This window comes from Coccomyxa subellipsoidea, assembly GCF_000258705.1.
Source record: "Coccomyxa subellipsoidea C-169, whole genome shotgun sequence".
Classification (NCBI taxonomy): Eukaryota; Viridiplantae; Chlorophyta; class Trebouxiophyceae; family Coccomyxaceae; genus Coccomyxa; species Coccomyxa subellipsoidea.
Genome location: NW_005178034.1, coordinates 504030 through 524003, shown reverse-complemented (window position 1 = coordinate 524003; position 19974 = coordinate 504030). Strand labels below are relative to the sequence as shown.

Genomic DNA, 19974 nt, shown 5'->3' with positions numbered 1-19974 from the left:
GCCTGGTGCACTAAGCTGCAAATGCTGAAGTGAAAAGAGATCATGGCAATAGCTGACCTATCCTAATCTTCCCAAGCCTTTCTGAGGTTCAGTCACATCCCGATTTAGCCACGCTGGGCTGGGCTTCAAACTACGTCTTGGCACTTCATCTCAACAGCCTCTGTCCTCCCAAATATACAACATGATGCGCAGCAGTGCCTGATTATCACAACTCAACTCAGCCCAGCTGGATTGACACACTGCCTCGGGAGTTCACAGAAACAGTCTCTGTCCTCCCAACTCGCTGACATGAGATGCGAGGACTCTACTATGCCGGCTGCGCAGCTGGCTGCCTCTGCTTGTCCCAGGGCGCGCGGCAGTGGTTGCCGATTTGCAAGTCTGATCTCCCATCTCAGTTCAGCCCACATAGTTTGACACCCTGCCTCGGACTTCACACAAACAGTCTTTGTCCTCCCAACTCATCAAGCTGATTTTGAGGCATGCAACTAGGCCGGCTGTGCTGCTGGCTGCCGCTGATTGGCGCTCTGCTTGTCCCGGGGCGCTCGGCTGTGGCTGCCGTTCTGCGAGTCTGCCACGGTGTGCATGCTGCTGAGAAGGCGCTGCCGCTGCCTCTCTTCCCAGTCTGCTATCAAGTGCTGCGGCAGATGGTCCTCCACCGCCCATGAGTCTGGGTAGTCATCCTTCCACCTGAGGAAAAATGTAGTCTCCCGTCTCAAGAAACTTCTCTTTTTGGTTTCACAGGAACATGAAGAATTTGCAAATTATAGTCTCCCATCTTTATACGCTTGTTCACTTGATCACTGAGTGATATCAACGGAGGGGTTTGAACCGATTGCACTGTTGAAAAGTGTCAGTAATGAGCTGCACACGATGCAGCACACATGCACAGAAGCATGCATGATTCTCAAAGAGCGCCCTCTTTGTAGCCCTGTCCCGGCAATTGCAAGAGAGAACCTGTTCAAAACACAGGAAGTGGGAAAATTCTGTAAGCGGGTTCAGGGTGACTCACTGCACTAGATATTCCCGCGTGTCGCCGCGCTGCACAGACTTGAGTATGCGCTCTGCTTCTCCATATTCCAGCCCAGCATCAAAATCCTCCACCACGTCATTCGCCACATTCCATTGGGGCACCTGCGCAAGCACCACCCAACATTCACACACCACTCCCCTCTTTGTGCGGACTCCTGTATGATTATATAAATTCTGTACCCTCGAACCCTAAAAAATTAGAAAAATAAAATAAAAAATAAACCTTCAGTGCAGACTCCCAGAGCCAGAAGACACATGCAATCAGAGCTCCCAGAACAGTCATTCAGTCATGTAGATCACCTCAAAGATGAATGCATGGCGCTGCAGAGGATTGATCTGAGCAGTGACAGGTTTCTTGGACATGGAACAGGACAAAGAGGAGAGTTAAAAGGATGCCAGTGCGTACCCACGAGTCTTCTGTGCCATCGCTCCACTTTACCAGGAAGTCCCGAGTCCCATTCTCGTTCTTCCTGGCCTTCAGCACTGCCACCGGCTCCACCTCTTCAAACAAGTTGTCTGCAAGGCAGTGCCACATTTCTGAAGTCCGAGCCAAAGGCAGGGTAATTATGAACAGGATGTCGTCATTCCTGTCTTGCGGCTTGGCAACATTACCCTCAAGCTCCAGATAATTTGATGAAGTCCAGCACTGCTGCCACCATCTTTATAACCAAAGGCAGCACGCAGCAGAGGGCACTGGTATATAATACTCATGCTCCTGAGAACCCATCTGCCTCTTTCAGAGCCACGCAGTATAGTTCCCCGACTGACCTGCAAGCAGGCCGGTGACTTGCTCGAGGGCCATGCGGGGGCCCATGTACTCTGGCGCGACCGGCATCTTGTCGCGGATTGACTCCACGAGTGCGATCACATCGCGGCTCTGCCTGTCCTGCATCTCGGGATCGGCACCTGCCTCTAAGAGTGCGGCCACCGTCGCCACATGGGAATAGCCCACCGCCATGTGCAGCGGTGTGTAGCCTGCGCAGGAAACATACCTCAATTGGATATACTTCAAATAGACCCACAATTACCTGAGTAAAGTGTGAATATGAATGTGAAAGCTCTTGTGGGTCAGAGGATGCATGGCGTAAGTGAACACTTGCAGGGAATGCGGGGCAACCAACGGTGGTTCCAATGCAGCTTGACAAGACGGGGAAGGCAGCTGTCAGCTCATGAAAAAGCGACAGATTACTCGTCGCTGGTGGGATAGACTGTAGCAATGCAATTTGCTCACCTTCTTTGTCGCCGAGGTTCAGATCAGCACCCGCTTGGCAGAACATCTTTGTGCAGGGTACGTTGCCAGTAGCCGCCACAAAGTGCAAGCCACTGCACACACACAAGGTGGCTTTACTGACTATAGGATCTGTACATGTCGTCAGCTGAAGATAAGCAGTGCAATATAGGAGGTACGCTTGGTGATATGAGTGGCACCTTCGTCTATTCTCATCCACTATGTTTGCCAGGACACGGCCGCTGGTGGACAGCAGCTTTTTGAGCTTTGCCTCGTCACCCTGCACATCCAGGCCAACACATGAGACCTGGCTATGTCTCTGTCTGGCAGACACGTCATCGTCATCCATGCATGTCTCATGATTATCAAAAGCATGCGGATGTGTTCCTATATCGTCCCTTCATTCCTTATTGAGGCAAGCAGCTACCTCTCGGCAGGCTGTCCACCACATAGCTTCAAAGTCTCGCAATAAGTTGTCCGCCAGGTTTGCTTCGGGCTCCCTGAAAGAATCCAAAAAAGGATGTCGAGCCCACTCCGACGACCGTGACATTTGATACAGGTGAGGCTTCTGAGAAGCAAAGCAGGCAAGGAAATGATGGGATGACTCACCAGGTGTTAGGAGCACCGTCCTGCAAAGCAGCCAAGAATATGAAAGTCAGCAAGCTGGGAATCGAGACTGCAGGTAATGACACCCCTTTAATAATCAAATCACTCTCACCTTCCATTTGATCAAATACTCCACCATGGGCCTGTTTTGCTCGTCCATAAGGACCCTGATGCCCTCTATTTCCTCCACATCGGCAACTTCACCCTGAGCGATCACTTCCACCTGTGGCGTCGCATATGCGATACTCCTACTTCTCTGTCGACTAGATCTTTGCAAATGTACAGGATTGGGCCTCTTTCCTGCTTCCTTTTCTCTACTCGGGCTGGCACGTGCTGCTTCACCCAAAAATTTGCCTCGATATGAATTCTGGCGCAACGAGATTCGTACGAATGCTGCTGGTCTGTGTGAGCTATGTGCGCAATTTTCTGCGCTCGACATCGGGGCATGGAGGCCACTGCAAGAAGCCTCCATGGCTACCTAAAAAAAAGAGAAGCTCTTGCCCGCTTTTAAGACTTGTTACTAAGAAGGAGTCAATGTGATAGTTCAGTCTGATCAAATCTTTTGTGCAGGTGACTTTTACAACTCTACAATAATAACAAACATATCGATTGCAAGATCTCAGCTTATCATGAAAGCACGCCGCTCGAGACAAGAATGTTGGTCCCATGCAGTCAAATTTGGCACCCCAGTCAACTGAACTCCACTTTCTGAAGCGTTTGGGCATATAGTTGGCTTTTGGTGAAGTCTTCTAACCTAATACTGGTAGGAGTCATTCATTGAAGTTATTTTGAATGTAGAGTCGTTCCTGGTGTGAGGAAGGACGCCAGCATGGCGGTTAGATTGAGGTAAATTCCTGATTGAGCAAGACGGTCTTTTTGACGACTGAGTGATAAAGAGCAAACGACAGTTCGACAATTTGTCACGGTTTACTGCAAATAATTTTCATTTGAAACCTATTATGTGAAGTCCTTCTCGCTACCGACATCTTGGAAGAATTCTGATGTCCATTAGAGGAACAGGGGTTGGGTCTGCTCGCATACGGCATTGATGAGACATCATGATGTGCAGGGAACTGATCAGGAGCGTCAGGCAGTGCAAGACAGCAGCCGAGGAACGCAACGTTATTGCGAAAGAAAGTGCTGCCCTCAGAAATGCGTTTCAGGAGCAGGACGTCACTTACAGACACAGAAATGTGGCCAAGCTCATGTACATACATATGCTTGGATACCCTACGCATTTCGGCCAGATGGAGACCCTGAAGCTGATTGCAGCGACCGGCTTTGCTGAGAAGGCAGGTCACCCTGAGCTCTTCCTGGCCATGCAATACAGATCCACGATGCCATATCCATTCTGTATGTGTGTTTCAGTATCAGAGTAACCTTGGCTAGGCCCAGCGTATATGCTCAACATCTCAGAAAGGCGCACTTGGGTGATGGATTGTGGTGATGCCTGCCAACGATCCAGCTATAAGATCCTCAGGCACATAAACGAAAGCTTTGTGCAGCGTCGTGATAACAACTGGCCCTTGATGTCTGCAGAGGATGGGCTACCTGGGGCTTATGATCCTGCTGGACGAGAGGCAGGAGGTGTTGATGCTCGTAACAAACTCCCTGAAGAACGATCTGAACGCGCGAAACCAGTACATTGTGGGCCTGGCATTGTGCGCACTAGGCAACATCTGCTCGGCGGAGATGGCTCGGGACCTGACGCCAGAGATCGAGCGCCTGCTGCAGAGCAGCAACTCCTACATCAGGAAAAAGGCCGCCCTGTGCTGCACACGGTACACCCCCCTCCCTTCTCTGCCATGCATGCCACGTCCTTGCTCTCTTTCCTCTGACTGTCCCAGCATACAGAGCTGCAGTAAGATTAGAAGTGTGGAAGGCATGCTCAGCTTAGAAGAGCATGTGGAAGGCATCGATATGGCAAGGCTTGCATGAGGTCTTTCATAAATTTGCCGCACTTGAGGGCACATGGAGATGTGCTCTATCATGGCCTACGAGTCTATAGTGATTAGATCACCATGTGCATGAGCAGGATCATCCGCAAGGTGCCGGACGCAGTGGAGGCATTCCAGGACGCTGCAGCCAAGCTGCTGGCCGACAGGCACCACGGCGTCCTCCTCACAGGCGTAACGCTGATGCTGGAGATCTGCGCTGTGGAGCCTGCGGCTGTGGATGCGTACCGGCGGCAGGTGCCGTCGCTGTGCAAGATCCTGCGCAGCCTGCTCATGAGCGGGTTTGCGCCGGAGCACGATGTCAGCGGCATCACCGACCCCTTCCTGCAGATCCAGGTGCGCAGAATGGATGACACGGCAGTATTTTTTGTGTGCACGTTTGCCGTAAGCATTCTTGCAGAACTGCGCTTGTCAACCTGCTGTTCTACCCGCCCAGGACAATCCTACTTGTAGAGTAGTCTGGCATGGCCACGTGCAAGTCTGAATGTCATGGTTGGTGTACACGGCAGCTTGCCTATCTGTACGATAGCAATGAAGCTGCTGTACATATATGCCGCTGAGAAGAGACCTCGTACCACCCCTGCTGCAGATGACTCTTTTCAGACCGAGGTAAAGGTTGTTGCCTGAATACACTTTTGAAGCAGAAGTGGCATAATGGCTGTTAGGACATCTGTTCCTCGTGCGTGCAGGTGCTGCGGCTGCTGCGGGTGCTGGGCGCGGGCAATGCGGCGGCCAGCGATGCGATGAGCGACATCCTGGCGCAGGTGGCGACCAACACGGAGGGAACGCGCAACGCTGGCAATGCCATCCTCTACGAGTGCGTCCAGACCATCATGGGCGTCGAGTCCTCCGGCGGCCTCCGCGTCCTCGCCATTAACATCCTTGGCCGGTGCGCCAAATTTCCTCTTTTATCTTCCTTCCGCCTGACACACCCAACATGTCTGCACGGTGCAACGCATGCATGAACGTGTGGGTGGTTCCCCGAAGCATGCAAGCCCCAAAGCACATTATGAGTGATGATTTCAGAGCATAGCCCACATAATGACGGGCCTGCACTTTCATGACTCTTGGCGTCCTGATGCTTGCCAAGCTTGCAAAAGTAGCATGTTTCAGTGCTGCAGCTCACAGGAAAAAACTCCTCCAAAATGCGCAATTGTCACGCTACCAGCTTATTTTGCAAGGCCTGAGCTGGCCCCCGGGGCTGCCGCGCAGGTTTCTGGCGAACAAGGACAACAACATTCTGTACGTGGCGCTGAATATTCTGGCACGAGTGGTGAGCGTGGATCTGCAGGCCGTGCAGCGCCACCGCTCCACCGTCGTCGAATGCGTCAAGGACGCTGACGTGTCCATCCGCAGGTGAGCGCCAGCTTTCGCCCTGTCTTTTTAGGAGGACAACTCGACGCAAGGGGCGCTTGGTGGATTAAGAAAGACGTGTCCCTGCGGTTACTGCAATGCAGCAATGCATGCCAGATACAGATGGGGTGGAGGTGGATGCAAGCTCCATCCAAGTAGCGTTTGTTCTCTTGACCGCGAGGATCGGGAATCCATGGAATTTTTATGCCCTCAAGGCCAAGGGACTGGCTGAAGTCCAGAGAATGAGCCATGCATCCCCGTACTCACGGGTATGAGAACAGTTGATATTTGCTCACGCCCTTATTAAGAGGAGTCCATCCAATCATGCAAGCGAGGTTGCCAGTTGAGCTGTTCACAGGAGGGCGCTGGACCTGGTGTATGCGCTGGTGAACGAGGGCAACATAACAGCGCTGACTAAGGAGCTGCTGGATTACCTCAAGGTGGCCGACGCCGAGTTCAAGCCCGACCTCACCGCCAAGATCGCAGCGCTCGTGCAGCGCTTCGCCCCCGACAAGAGATGGCACTTTGACTCCCTCCTACAGGCGCGCTGCGCGCTCCTTTTGGCGCCGCATTGCTTTCCCTTGCAGGGATCCTGGGTGGACTCAGTGCTAGGCCCAGTAAGCTAGGGTCTTAAGATAAGTGCATCACACAAGGCCGACATGGTGCATGTTGGCATCCGTGAGTACCATGTATCCCTGCATGCACACACTGTTGTTCTGAGAGTAGTGGGCCCTTCATCTAGTGAACAAGGCTCAGACCAGATGCATATGACTGGTTCTGGTCTGACCTATGCCTGTTTGCCTAGAAAGAGGACGCCACTGCTGCCAGAGCAATGTCTCGGGCAGATCCTCTGTCAAGACATTGGCGAGGGAGGCATGGGCAACCTGCTGACATCAGCGCCGTGCTGGCCGCAGGTGATGACTCAGGCGGGCGGCGACGTGAAGGAGGAGGTCTGGCGTGCGTTCATAGTGCTGCTGACCAACGCACCTGAGCTGCACGCGTACGCGGCACGCAGCCTGTTCCGCAGCCTGCGAGAGCACCTGGCATCGGCCGAGCTCAGCCTGCTCGCCACCGCCACCTGGTACATCGGTGCGCGCACTGCCGTCTTTGCAGGCCGTCTGAAGGCTGGTGCTCGTGACATGATCACCAGGCAATACAGCATGGTAGACACACTTGCATGCATCCTACTGGCTCTTGATTGTGAGAGCCTGTTGTGGAGAGGCAAGAAAAACGGAGGCGCGGTAAATCGCTCTTGTCCTGGATCTAGCATGCACCTATCATTGCCCGCCCATCGTCAACTGTTCTTGCATTATAGAAAAGCACACCCCTGGCATCCCTGCCCAGTTTCTTCCTAGCCATTTTGTATGGTCTTACTACACTACCCTTTGCAAAGTGATATACATGTATCGGCCCTTGAACTGCCCTGATGATCCGTGTTGCGCCAGGCGAGTATGGGGAGCTGCTGGTAAGGGGAGGTGCCTTACTGGAGAGGGAGGATGCGCTGTCAGTGGGGCCGGCCGAGGTGGTGGGCTTGTTAGAGGCGGTGCTGCAGCGGCCGGGGCTGCAGCCGCAGTGCCGCAACTACTTGCTCACCGCGCTCATGAAGCTCTCCACGCGCTTCCCCGACCAGGCCGACCGCATCAAGGTGTGCTTGATTTTTGTACAGAGGGCTGTGTCTCTCTTGCATACGGGCTGAGGATCCAAAATTTGGGGGGAACGCGAGAGGTGTGCTGCCGCTGCTGGTGTGCATGGCAGGTGGTTGGCAGGGTGCATGTGATGCTTGCGTGGCTGCTGATGTCACACGTCAATATTCTTGGCCCGTCAGACAGCAGAATAATTGGTTGTATGGGGGGCTGTTTTTTGCTTACAAGTGTCCGCCAGAGGTTTGCAACAAGTTCCCATGATTGTCTGGCAAGGATAGCTGCAAGCGCGCAGATTGCTTATTCCCTGCCAGCTGCATATATAACTGCTGCACATGGCGCGGTGCAGCAGCAGTTGTAAATGTCACCGGCGTAGACGAGGCCATCTGAGGAGCAACTTCACTTTGCACAAGCTTTCTTGAACGTTGTTTATGCTTTGGGGCTTCATGTCTGAGTGGAGTTGTCTTAATTATTTGCAGGGGCTGCTGGCGCAGCACAAGGGCAGCGCGCAGCTGGAGTCGCAGGCGCGCGCGGTGGAGTACGGGCAGATCTTCCAGTACGGCGAACTACGGAACCAGCTGCTGGAGCATATGCCCCCGCTCGACCCCGCCGCCTACGCGCGCTCCGTCGCCGCTGCCGGCACCCTCAACTCTGCCCCCCCCACCCTGGTGCGCCTGCAACTGTTTTGTTTCTGTGCTGGGCAAATCAAGGTCCCAAGTCTGCCTCTCGTGAGTACTGCATGGATCACCAGCGGCTCTTGTTGATTGTTTGTTGTAAGCCATGTGTCTGATTCTTGTGCCTGGTTCTCAAGGTCTGTCATTGTGTCAATTCTGGATATAGAGATACTTAAGAGAATTCCTCATCGGGTGCGGTGCAGGCCCCCACAAATGGCAACGTGGTGAAGGACCTGCTGAGCCTCGACGACGACGATGACATCACGCCGGCCCCATCGGCCCAGGCCTCTTTCGCCGATGATCTGCTGGGCCTCTCGGCAGCGCCGGCTGCCGCGCCCGGCGGGACGGTTGCACAGGCCGCCTCGCCGCTCGACCTGCTCAGCCTTCTGGATGATCCTGCCCCCGTTGCATCGACCTCCGGCGCAGCGTCGCAGCCACCGCCGGTGAGGCTGCTACCCGACCGGCTTTGGCATATTGCCCCGCTGTCCCCTGTAAAAAAAACCCTCTGTAAAGGGTGGCTGCAGCACTGACGCCATATCATCTGTGCGACCCCTGTGTATGTTACGAGCAGTCTGCAGTCACCATTTTCTTGGGACAGGGCATTTACAGTGGACAGGGCAGGGGCGTAACTTGACCCTCTTTTCACTGATGGCACTACAGGATTTTCCTTTAAATAAACCGAAGAAGCATGCATTTAGGTGTGCTGTGGGGTTGCAGGATCTGTTTGGTCTCGGGGACGCGCAGGCGCCGGCCGCGGCGGCCGCCTCAGACCCACTGGCCGACCTCGGCTTTGGCGCGCCGGCCGCGCCAGCTGCCGCCCCGGCCTTCCAGCCGATCACGGTGTTTGACAAGGACGGCGTGCGCGTCGGCTTTGCCTTCACCAAACCTCCTGGGCAGCCAGGCCTCACAGACATCAGCGCAATCTTCTCCAACTCCGGCGCTGCCCCTGTTACCGGCTTCTCGCTGCAGGCGCGTGGCTTGCATCTGAGGATTGTTATGATGTCTGCATGTTAAATGCTGCATCTGTGTGAGTATGAGCTACAGCACACACTCTGAAGAGGAAAAGCTCAGCAAGCCTTCACGTGCTTAACAGGAAAGTACTTCGGTACAGTCTAGTATTCCAGAGGCAACGTGTGTTGGAATATGATATGTTTGATATGGCGTCTGCATGTGGGCCACGGCTCCTCCTTCTCCATGCAGCTGGCTCATTTCCCTATCGGATCCTCTTGCATTTGTATTGTATGACAATATTGGGTGGTTGTGGGGATATGCAGGCAGCGGTGCCAAAGTTTATGCAGCTGAAGCTGGACTCAGCCTCCGGCTCCACGCTGCCGCCAATGGGCGGAGGCAACGCCACGCAACAGCTGCACGTCAACAACAGCATGCACGGCCAGAAACCGCTGGTCATGCGTCTGCGCATTGCGTACACTCTTGGTGGCGAGAACAAACTTGAGCAGGTGGAGGTCAAGAACTTCCCTGCCGGCTTGTGATCAGCAGTCCGATCGCAGGCTATTGCAGCAGTGCTCTTGGTGAGAGGAGTTTTCTACTGTGCTCTTTGGCCATTTCCAGCACCGTAAAACGTTTTCTTTGTGGGTTTAGAAACTCAATCTCAGTAAAACGATCTTGGAGTGCGGTGCGTTGTAATTTCTGGTCGTCTATTGGGGATTTTATCCTTGCCAGATAGAATGTAATACAACGAGGGAAGCTTTACAACGATTCAAATGTGCCAGCATTAAGTCCAACTCACAGGCCGCTAGCAAAGCCGCGCCCTGGACCTAACTGTGTGCGGCCAAAACAACCAGTTGGAATTGCTGGATTTCCCCTGTGATCTCCCTGTTACTGCTTACCAATATCCAAGTCCCTAAGAGTCAGAATCCTGGGAGCATAGCAAAATTGACAATGCCAGAGGGCAGTGCTGCGATGTCCTTGAGCAGCGCCAGCCTGCTGTGCCGCACTGCCTCGTCATCGCACATGACAAAGACCTGCTCAAAATAGGCGTCCACCGGCTCCACAAGGGCCTCTGCCACCTGTCAACAATACACCAAGCCATTTTTCAAACTGCCAAATACTCAAACACTGCACCTGAAGCATGCAACACTGACAGGGCATGGGACCCATTGGGTGCTGCGTGCCAGTGCCCAGCCAAATCCTTTCTTATGATTGGCTCACCCTCAAGGATTTCCTTCAACACAAACCTCTCAAACTGAAGCAACGCAACGATCATAATTATTGGCATACCTGGAGGAAGTCTGGGATGCTCATGTCGGGCCGTATCTGCCCGGCAACTGCCCGGAAGGCTGCCCAAAGGGCGCGCTCCTCCTCCAGCTCAAACTTTGACTCGTCCACGGCCCAGGCTGCATCCACCTCCTTGCCGCGCACGATGCGCGTCGGCCGCGCGAAGGCGGCCATCACCCGCGGCAGCCGCCCGGCCTCGCCCTCGCTACTGCAAGCCTGCACACGCCAAAACCGCCTCCATGTGATTTGAATCAATGCCAGGTGCCACATGATAATCTGAAGAGCCTTTACACAGAGCGCACGAAATACCGCTTGCCAACTGCAAGCGGTGATTTGATACTGCAAAAGCAAAGCAGCTTCACAGATGTACCCACATCCTGCAATTAAGGAGTACGCTTGCTAGCTTCACTCTGCCTCTCCACCTCAGTCTGGGATGCAAGCTCAGTACAAAGACGATATTTTTGAAAGTACCCATGCATCAAACAGACACATGCAAAGCAAAGACCCTCACTAGAAAATCACGGTCAAGAGCGTGCCGGCTTGCCTGCAGATCGCGCGCCGATTGGGCCGCTGCGTAGGGGTCCGCCCCCCGCTCAGACAGCACAGCGCGCACAACTTCTGCGCCGCAGCCGCCGTCGACAAGAAGCTGCTCCAGCCGCCGCGTGACAAACTCCAGCACGCCGGCGACCACCGTCTCGTCGGCCGGGATCGGCTGCGCCACTGCGGCTGCCGCCAGCGCCGCTCTCAGGTCCACACGCACCTCGTTGCTCACCAGCGCCTGAAGTATCCAATCAACATAAGTGGTGGTCGAAGTACTGTGTCTAGGATCTGTTGGACCCAGGGATCTGTGGGACCCAAGGCTCTTGCAACAGGGGCAAATTTTGGAAAGGGGACCATTTGAGCTGGTCAAAGAACTTGCCAAACCTGAGTTCACCCCAAATACACTTTCAACTGCTCGTGCAGCCGTGAAGAAAAGATGGCAAACTCTCTGCGGTGGACAGTACATGCACAGTCAAAGCGAGGCTTAAAAAATTGCTGCGTGCTGGAGACAGATCCACGTTGAACTGAGGGGAAAAAGGGAAACACCTCGAGCATGCCGTAAGCGCTGCGGCGCAGAGCGAAGGGGTCGGCGGAGGCGGACGGCGCGGCGCCGGCCGCGAAGAGACCCACGAGGCTGTCTAGGCGGTCGGCCACGGCCACCAGAATGCCGGCCGGTGTGCGCGGCAGAGCGTCCCCCGCGTGCCTCGGCAGCACCGCCTCGAATATCGCCTGCGCAAGGAGACACCCCTGAAACATTGAAGCCAAAGCAAGCCATGGTGCTGGGAGGTAACTCTTTCAGCTTGCTGGTGCACAGTGGGGAGTGGATCGACGACTGTGCACAGGTCATGGGCATATTTCAAATGTGAGATGCCTGCAGTATTTTGCGGCTTCAGAGGATCCAATGTCTTCCAAGGCTGAACCTGGGGAGTGCCAAAAACCCAGTACCCTCACACTCAACGCTGTCCTGGGGCAGGCTGCGAGCATACTCCACAGCGATGCATGTTGAGGGGCTGGTGTCCAAAGCGCTCCCACAGCGCATCAGAGGAAGATAACGTGCCCTTACTCGCCAACAAGGGAAAGTGGACACTGTCTTCTAGCACCCCGATACTATCTGCATCATGTGCCTTTAGAGCCGAGATCAAAATAGAAGAGCACCTCAGCCACATCGGGGGCGGTGCCGCACTGCAGCGCGTAGTGGCGCCCCATCGTGCCGGCCAGTCCAGTCATCTCCGTGACAAGCGACGTCGCCAGGTCGGCCCTCGCCAGCCGCGCGGCCGCCTCTGCCACCTCAGCAGCTTCTGTGCAGATGACACTCATCAACTTCTGTTATGATGATAGCCGTGCAGAGCTGAAAAGTTGTTGCTTCTGCAGCAGCTGGAAGGCCACTGCCAGAACCACCGACGACCACTGAAGAATTGAGCTCTGACAATACGTGAGCCAAACGAGCCTTGCCATCAGAAAATCAACGCATCCTCTCTGGGACACATTAAGCCATTACCACAGCCCCTCCGTGGGAAAGCAGCAGACAACGGTGGAGGCAGAGTACAGTAAGTTGCAGACACACAAGCCTCCACATGACAAAGGGAGCAATGCTCTACACCATCAGCGCCAATGCGCAATGAAGGAGCGGGTGTTCAATGCAATAGATTCTCTTAAGGTAAGATGAATGTGATTAAAGGTGGAGTAAGCAAAGTACCTGTGAGCCCGGTGAGCTGTGCGAGAGGGCGGATGAGGCCGGCAGTGCGCTCAGACTTCTGCAGCAGATTGCCGAGCGTCTTGTGGAATTGCGTGCCGGCCAGCTTGGGCAGGAACGCCTCCAACGGCTGCCGCAGATCCGCCGAATAAAAGAACTGCGCGTCCTCGAACCGCGCCCGCAGCACCGCCTCGTTGCCTGCGCAGTTGCAGTACGGGTACCTTAGCCGCTCTTCTTCGTTGCGCCAAAATAGGTTCATTCCCTCTTATCATATTGCATACTTGGTGGGGAGCAGTTTGTGCCATCACGCATCACTTATGGGCAGCAGAGATTCTGCCCTCAGCATGCCTCTGCAGCCGCATAATCTGTATCTCAGCGCCCTGTGCTGTCTGTGCCATGCAAGCTCTAGATGTTCTGAGCAGATTGCAGGTTTGGTGGGCATGATGGTGTTTTCGCTGCAACATCGCAATGCTGCGGTGGCAAAAATTGATGAAGGCAGGCTGTCTGGCGCAGATTGCAGCCTTGGTTAGCTTGCGCAATTCTGTGCCATGCATGACCCGCTGACAATGAGTGAGGGGTCTCTTGTCAAGTAAGCCGACACAGAAGCACTCTATACCACATGCAACAGCAGCATACAAGAAACCTATTGCCTGCGCCATACATCCAAAAGATGAGTCGGGCTCCAGTGAGAAGAAACACACCTGTGCGCACTGTGGGCACGTCTATCTGCCCGTTGGCGACGGTGATAAAGTGCGGCAGCAGCGCCTCTCCAGAGGCCTTGTAGACCGGGAAGTAGCGCTGGTGCTTGCGCATCACCATCACCAGAACCTCCCTGCATGCCAGCATGTCAATTTCCAAACACTTCTAAAACACAGGGGATCTGACACGTCAGCTGAGGTGATCATCAATATAATTGGAAGGACATTCGTCTGATACCTGTGCATTATGTCCCAGTGACACGGATCCTTCCAATTTGATGGTTAACAAATCATGTAAGCTGATATGCCAGTCATGACTGTGGTTAGCAACAACATGTCTGGTCAAAAAACCTTCATTGCAAGGGCATGTGACAGGGAAGAGGGTCAATTTCATTTTGCACCTGGGGAGCTGCAGGAAGTCTGGGCTGAAGTCCCCCCGCACAACGGTGGGGGCCTCCACGAGGTGAGTCACCTCCTGCAGCAGCGCCTCCCGCGCAGACTCCGGTATGATTCCCCCTGCCTCGGCCGCCGCGGCCGTCGCGTCGCGCCAAATCAGGTCGGAGCGCTGACTCACCGCCAGCTGGATCCCCGCCGCCTCCAGCGCGGCCGCGTATTCAGACGCTGACGCGACTTCCATCTCTGGCTGCGCCCCATTCCTGAGACCCCTAGTGGTCCGGCCTGCAGAACAAAGCTCTCTGAGTATCACTCCTTGCCAACAATGTATCACAGCAGCCAGATAGCCAATCCTGTTCATTCAGAAGGCCTGTGAAATTGGATCCCAGGCCAATTCCATATGAGGTGCATATTGACTCCACCAGACAATGCCAAAAAAATGTGAGGCATGCTGGCCCGTGCAAAGGTGGAAATCTTACGGTTGCGCCTCAAGAATAGACTAAAAGCTCTGCAGTAACGAATACTACATCATGAACGTACCTGCTTGCAGGCCTGCAAAGGAGAAGGGGAGGGAAGCCGCGCCGTGCAGGCCAAAAAGCCACCGCACCGGCCGCGAGAAAGCGGCGTTCGTTCCGTTCCAGCGCATGGACTTGCCAAACGACAGGCCCGCCACAAGCGCCCCCAGCTCCTCCGTCAACACCTGTGACAATGCATGCCAATCCTTTTGCTTATTACTTAGTACAAATGATCTGTCCTAGCCTGCTTGACGTGCGCTCTGAAAACATGCATATCGTAGTGTTGCTGGCTTCAGAGACATCAAGTTTACAGACACTGCACCCGTCATTCGCTACCAAGCTCCCCTTGAGCATGAAGTCTGACCTGTTGTTGAGTTGTGAAAAAAATCAGCGAGATGAAAACCCCTGAGAAGGAGAGTGATACACACGATACTGTGAAGATACAGGTCCAAAAACAGCAGCAAACCATCATCAGAGCAGGGCTGCAGGGGCAAGGGCGAAGGCTCACCTCTGCTGCGTGGCGGCCGGCCTGTCTCCGCACCGCCCACACGTACTCCGTGCCCTTGCTGTCCGCCTCCCGCGTCACCTCCTCAATGGAAACGCCGTTCTTCGCCGCAAAGCCCATTAGCGCCTTTGTCGGCTGCCCGTCCGGCCCATATGCGGCCTGCCCAGAATTTCACAGTAAAGTCAAGAAGCAAGCTTACGACGCAGCATGCCACCGTTGTGATACACACGTATGAATCAGGATCATAATTTCTATGTTCATTTCGTGCCCGATGGGAGTCTTAGAAAGACCTACAGATGCACAGCAGTGAGAAGACGAGGATGCTCTCACGCACTTGACACCAGGATAGTGCTCTGTCCAAATTTCACCGCTGCAGTGCCACTGATGCAAGGGTGGTCTCTGGGAGAGCAGAACCCCAGCCTTGCATGCACAAGCCACCCTCGTTTCCTCACTGACCCTCTCGCATGGCAGAAACCAAGGTCAGGACAGCTTTGCAATAGCAGCACCTTGGCTGGCGGCCCTCGGATCTTCTCCTCGACGTCGGGCTGCGAGCAGCTGACACCGTGCACGATGACGGCCAGCCGCCGCGGAGTCGTCTCCACCGACACATCCCCGTGCGCCAGCCGCAGCCTCTGCAGCAGCGCCGGCACCGACTGCCTGCATAGTGATGACAACTTGTCCCATGATTCTTCTTTGGTCTAGCAGTTTAGCAAAGTCGAGGAGGTTTCGAAGGGCATGATTCCCTGGGAAGAATGCTTGACGTTCAGGCTAACTTGCTGCAAAAATCATGGAGCAATTTAGTGTGAATATCAGGCACAATTCCGGGGAATTTATGATTTGCATGCCAGATAAAGACCGAGGGGTGACATGTCAATCAAGCGTTACATAAGGCTCACAGCTTTTCAGAGTCTTGCTGAGACAGCACGGCGATGCAGTGCATCAACGCTGAAAAGGGCCACAGTATAACATGTTCACATCAATGACATCGTGTTAGTTCAGCCGTAAGCTCGAAGAATGAGGGGGAAAGTGGACCCGAGCTGTGCAGCAGCGGCGGTAGCTTCAGCGGGCGGCAGCTCCTCGCAGCCGATCTCCACGACCAAGTCGGCAGGGCCGGTGGCCAGCTCGCCCTGAGGCGCTCCCTGCTGTGGCGGCTGCAGTGCTTCTACCTGGCCTAGTGGGTGGCCCAGCTCCTCCCTCCTCTTCATCCAAAGCCCTGCCAGGCGCACACAGAATCCTAGTGAGATACCCACAATTTGAGCATGCTACTACGTGAAGAACCAACACATGTAGTGCTCTCTGCAATGACAAAAATTGTGACAAAAAGTGACACCAGCAGGGTTTCTAGTGAGACCGGGCACTCAGGTAGGTTGCAGTCAAAACTGTCAATGATGTGTTGCCACTGATCTCACCGTGGCACATTCTTCCTGAACAGTGCGAGTTCAAACAGAAGAACGATTGCATCAAGGTCTGCAGGGCTGCCAAGTCTTGAATGCCATTGCCACGGCAACAAAGCCCTCCCTGTCGATGAAGAATGTGCAACAATGTTTCTGGTGGAAAAGCACCACGCAGACATGTATGTTCTTATCAGGCCCACAGCTAGATCTAGAGCCTAAAACTGATGATGGCTCTGGCCAGATATCCTGCTGCAAATATGAAGCCATGACCTTCATATGGGTGCATCAGCGGTTTCCTTGCAAGCGGACTCCAACACCCAAAGTGCTGCCTTGCTGCTGCAGCTGGCAGCTGCCACCTAAGGGCAGGACCTCCGCTGACACAAATCATGCATTGCATGAACAGCGCGCACCTGCAATCTGGCGGGCGAGCGTGCGCATGGCGCCAAAGCAGGCGGCGCGGTCGGTGACGCCCACGGCTCCGCGCGCGTCCAGAATGTTGAACGCGTGGCTCAGCTTCAGCAGCTGCCCATACGCTGGAATGGGCAGCCCGGCCTCCACCAGCCGCTGCGCCTCCTGCGCTCACACCGCGCGCTCGTTTTTCTGTCTCGGTTGAATGCACATTACAAATTTATGCACGCCGGGCGCTCAATATTTTGTCTAGACTAGATGCACATCTCAAGCTGCACTCCCCAGGGGCTCAGGTTTATGTCTTATTAAAAGCACATTACAAAGCTATGCAACAACAGGCACTCGACTCGCGGTCTAGGCAACATACACAATATGAGTCTGCGATGTGAATGCACAGAAAATGGGTTTCAGGGTGTTCCTGGAGTGCACATGGCCCAAGAAAGCTAGCATGCAAGATCAATCTTTGCTGAACCACAAGCAGCCCTAGTTGCACCGTGAAGCTCACGATTATATTAACAAGCAGCACGCCGTTACCCTCTAGATCAAACCTGCAGGCGGTATCAACACCTCATGAAGCAAAAGAGGGAATTGGGGCCAGAGGCGGCATCTGCTCCGCGCATTGATCAGGAGGCTTTCAGGAGGTGAGCCAAAAGTGGCGTTAAAGCAAGATAGTAGGCAGTGGGGAGGCTGACCTGCTGGTGCAGCTGGAAGAGCTGCTGCTGGGAGGGCACATGAGCGCTGTCGAGGTTGTAGCAGCTCATCTCATACTCATTCTGCAGCAGCATCTCGCCGTATGTCAGCGTCGGCGTGTAGCGAATATCCTTGAAGTGCTTCACGCCCTGCGCATGCATTCGTTATCTCAACCAAATGAGCAGGACAAAAGTAGAAGGAGAGCCTCATACTGTCTCTGTGCGCCCTTGTGGCGAAATGAACGGAGCTTCCACGGCTGGGATGCCCCTACTTTGCCCTGCAGGGAGGTTTGTGTTTTGCTGCACGAAGGCCATGCACGAGCAGAATTTGCGGTCGCCATTGTGCACTGCAAATCCAAGGCAACTGGCTTAAGTTTTGCTGAGGACCTGCACCTGAAGTGCTGTAAGGATGCGTTCGAGGCCGTATGTGATCTCCACACTGGGCACTGGGAGCGCCTGGCCAGCTGCTTGCTGGAAGTAGGTGTACTGAGTCACCTCCTGGCCTGCATGCCCACACACATATTATTACCGCTCTTTTCTGCATGACATGGCAGCAGCAAGAAGCACAAGAGTAGAATGGCATGCGTGTATCACAGTTGAGTAGAGTTGTGCATGGTAGCAGATATCACAAGGAATCCCCTCCTGACATGCAACAGCATCGCGTGCATGCATGGTCTTCCACAAGCAATAGAGTACGTGTGGCAAATCCTTATCTTTATTTCTAGCACACAAGAAGTGGAGTATAGCCAGTAGAAAGATTGGGGAGCAGGCACGCACCGTCCATCCAGATCTCCCAGCCGAGGCCCCAAGCGCCCAGAGTGGGGTTTTCCCAGTTATCCTCCACAAACCTCACATCATGCGCGCGCACATCGATGCCCAGAGCCTCCAGGCTGCCCAGGTACAGCTCCTGCGGCCTGCCCGGGTCCGGCTTGAGGATCACCTAACCGCGACATAACCGCCCCGTCAGCACGCCGCGCCGGCACGGCCGTCCACTGCTGAAACGCGCTTGGAGGCTGGTTGGTGCCAGTCTGCTAGCTCATGCACACATGCCATGCACCCCTTGCCTTAGGAGCGCATGCATCCTACATGGCTGTTTGAGCATCAGGAGCAGCCTATCCATGCATGTGGGGTACACAGGGAAACAATGTCCTCTGCTTCTCTGTAACATGGCAAGCAAAGGGTCCGTATGCACAGCGTGTGATACATCTTGTGTAATACCAGGCAGGCATGGTGTCCGTGCCTGGAACTGGGTGTGTTGCTGCAGGCGGTTGGGGTTGTCCCCATAGCGGCTGTCGTCCGGCCGCACCGATGGCTCCACATAACACACTCGCCACGGCTCCGGGCCGAGCACGCGCAGAAATGTCGCCGGGTTCATTGTCCCTGCGCCCACCTGCGCGCACGGCCGGCATATGTCACAGTCATGCGAAAGGCATCCGTTGTCTTCCGTTTCGTGCGGTCCCGCCCACAGAGCATCCATGTTGACTCCAAGCTTGCATGAAGAGACGCTGACAGAACACCTCTTTAGCGACGTTGGTCCTGACTCTGTCTGCACGAGGTGAACTCTTCGGGAGGTAATGTGACAGGATGCCCAGCATGTGAAGGTATCTGATTTAGAAAATACTTAATCTAGTGGGGAGTGTCTAGTCAGTGGAGGACCTCTGAGTTGAAGGGCTGCCACACAGCGCAGCCCACAGAGGCCCAGTACTCCTGCAGGCGCGCCACCGCCTCCTGGAATGTCAGCGCAGCCGCCTTGGCCCGCGGTGAAGCCCCGTTGCTGCTGCCACTAGCGCTGCTCATCTGCCGGTCCTGTTCAGAGGCAGCCGGTGCCTCTGCCGCTGGCACGCTGGCTGCTGCCCTGCAGATGCCCCTCAGAGGCACATGCGGGCACCTGCAGCAGCGAGAATGTCCTTTTGGTACTGGTCTCCAATTGCTTGCCTCGAGAATGGTCACCGCTGAAGGGGAAGTGGTTTTGAAGACAACAGCACGCTCCAGGGAAGATGCTATTGAGCATGGCACCCAACCAGTCATGTGCAAGGTCAAAAACTCTCCCAACAGCACTGATCTGGATTCAGATGAGAAGGGGGTCATGCCTATGGGATTGACGGCCCAAAGGAGGTGGAGTCCTGCCATCGATGCATCTGGAGCTGTTGAGATTGCGCTTTGCAAGCCCAACGTATGGCCGTCTACAGAGGACGGACATGTGTTGTAGACAATAAGGCATGTGAAGCCGCTGGCCCAACATCTTACACGTTATCATAATCGGTAGGGCTGTATCACTGGGTCTGCAGCACACTCGAGATCTGCAGTAAAGATAGACCTGAAGTAGTCATCCTGCTCCTTGCCTGATAACTAAACAACAAGATAAATCACCCCAAAATCTGCTGATTGTCCGCGGATTGTAACTCTAGCTGTGAGGATT

General features: G+C 54.6%; 3 protein-coding genes across 3 annotated transcripts; 1 reads left to right on the top strand and 2 right to left on the bottom strand.

The window, feature by feature from the left end:
• Window positions 1-485: 485 nt before the first annotated feature.
• On the bottom strand, window positions 486-3023 carry COCSUDRAFT_42286 (ankyrin; the record flags this gene model as incomplete). The annotated part of the gene is made up of 7 exons (XM_005647110.1): window positions 486-687; window positions 1010-1131; window positions 1436-1545; window positions 1798-2004; window positions 2261-2352; window positions 2458-2537; window positions 2976-3023. 7 exons carry the CDS (start codon window positions 3021-3023, stop codon window positions 486-488), a joined length of 861 nt encoding a protein of 286 aa, XP_005647167.1.
• A 581-nt stretch (window positions 3024-3604) lies between these two features.
• On the top strand, window positions 3605-10187 carry COCSUDRAFT_47628 (Adaptor protein complex AP-1 gamma subunit). Its single transcript, XM_005647109.1, has 13 exons — window positions 3605-3709; window positions 3933-4155; window positions 4403-4644; window positions 4899-5154; window positions 5508-5707; window positions 6031-6174; window positions 6530-6788; window positions 7086-7260; window positions 7617-7816; window positions 8291-8479; window positions 8689-8928; window positions 9203-9433; window positions 9760-10187. Exons 1-13 carry the CDS (start codon window positions 3693-3695, stop codon window positions 9973-9975), a joined length of 2592 nt encoding a protein of 863 aa, XP_005647166.1. The 5' UTR covers window positions 3605-3692; the 3' UTR covers window positions 9976-10187.
• Window positions 10176-19643, bottom strand: COCSUDRAFT_53607 (hypothetical protein; the record flags this gene model as incomplete). Its single annotated transcript, XM_005647108.1, has 19 exons — window positions 10176-10512; window positions 10724-10936; window positions 11265-11498; window positions 11807-11989; window positions 12416-12558; window positions 12957-13151; window positions 13655-13785; window positions 14053-14329; window positions 14585-14744; window positions 15068-15223; window positions 15571-15721; window positions 16097-16277; window positions 16869-17031; window positions 17559-17705; window positions 17949-18058; window positions 18333-18495; window positions 18796-18945; window positions 19212-19443; window positions 19600-19643. 19 exons carry the CDS (start codon window positions 19641-19643, stop codon window positions 10354-10356), a joined length of 3192 nt encoding a protein of 1063 aa, XP_005647165.1. The 3' UTR covers window positions 10176-10353.
• Window positions 19644-19974: the final 331 nt, after the last annotated feature.

Coding starts and splice junctions, on each gene's coding strand:
- COCSUDRAFT_47628 (XM_005647109.1), top strand. Junction 7,261..7,616: donor CACCGCCACCTGGTACATCG/GTGCGCGCACTG, acceptor GTGTTGCGCCAG/GCGAGTATGGGGAGCTGCTG. Junction 9,434..9,759: donor CCAACTCCGGCGCTGCCCCT/GTTACCGGCTTC, acceptor GGGGATATGCAG/GCAGCGGTGCCAAAGTTTAT.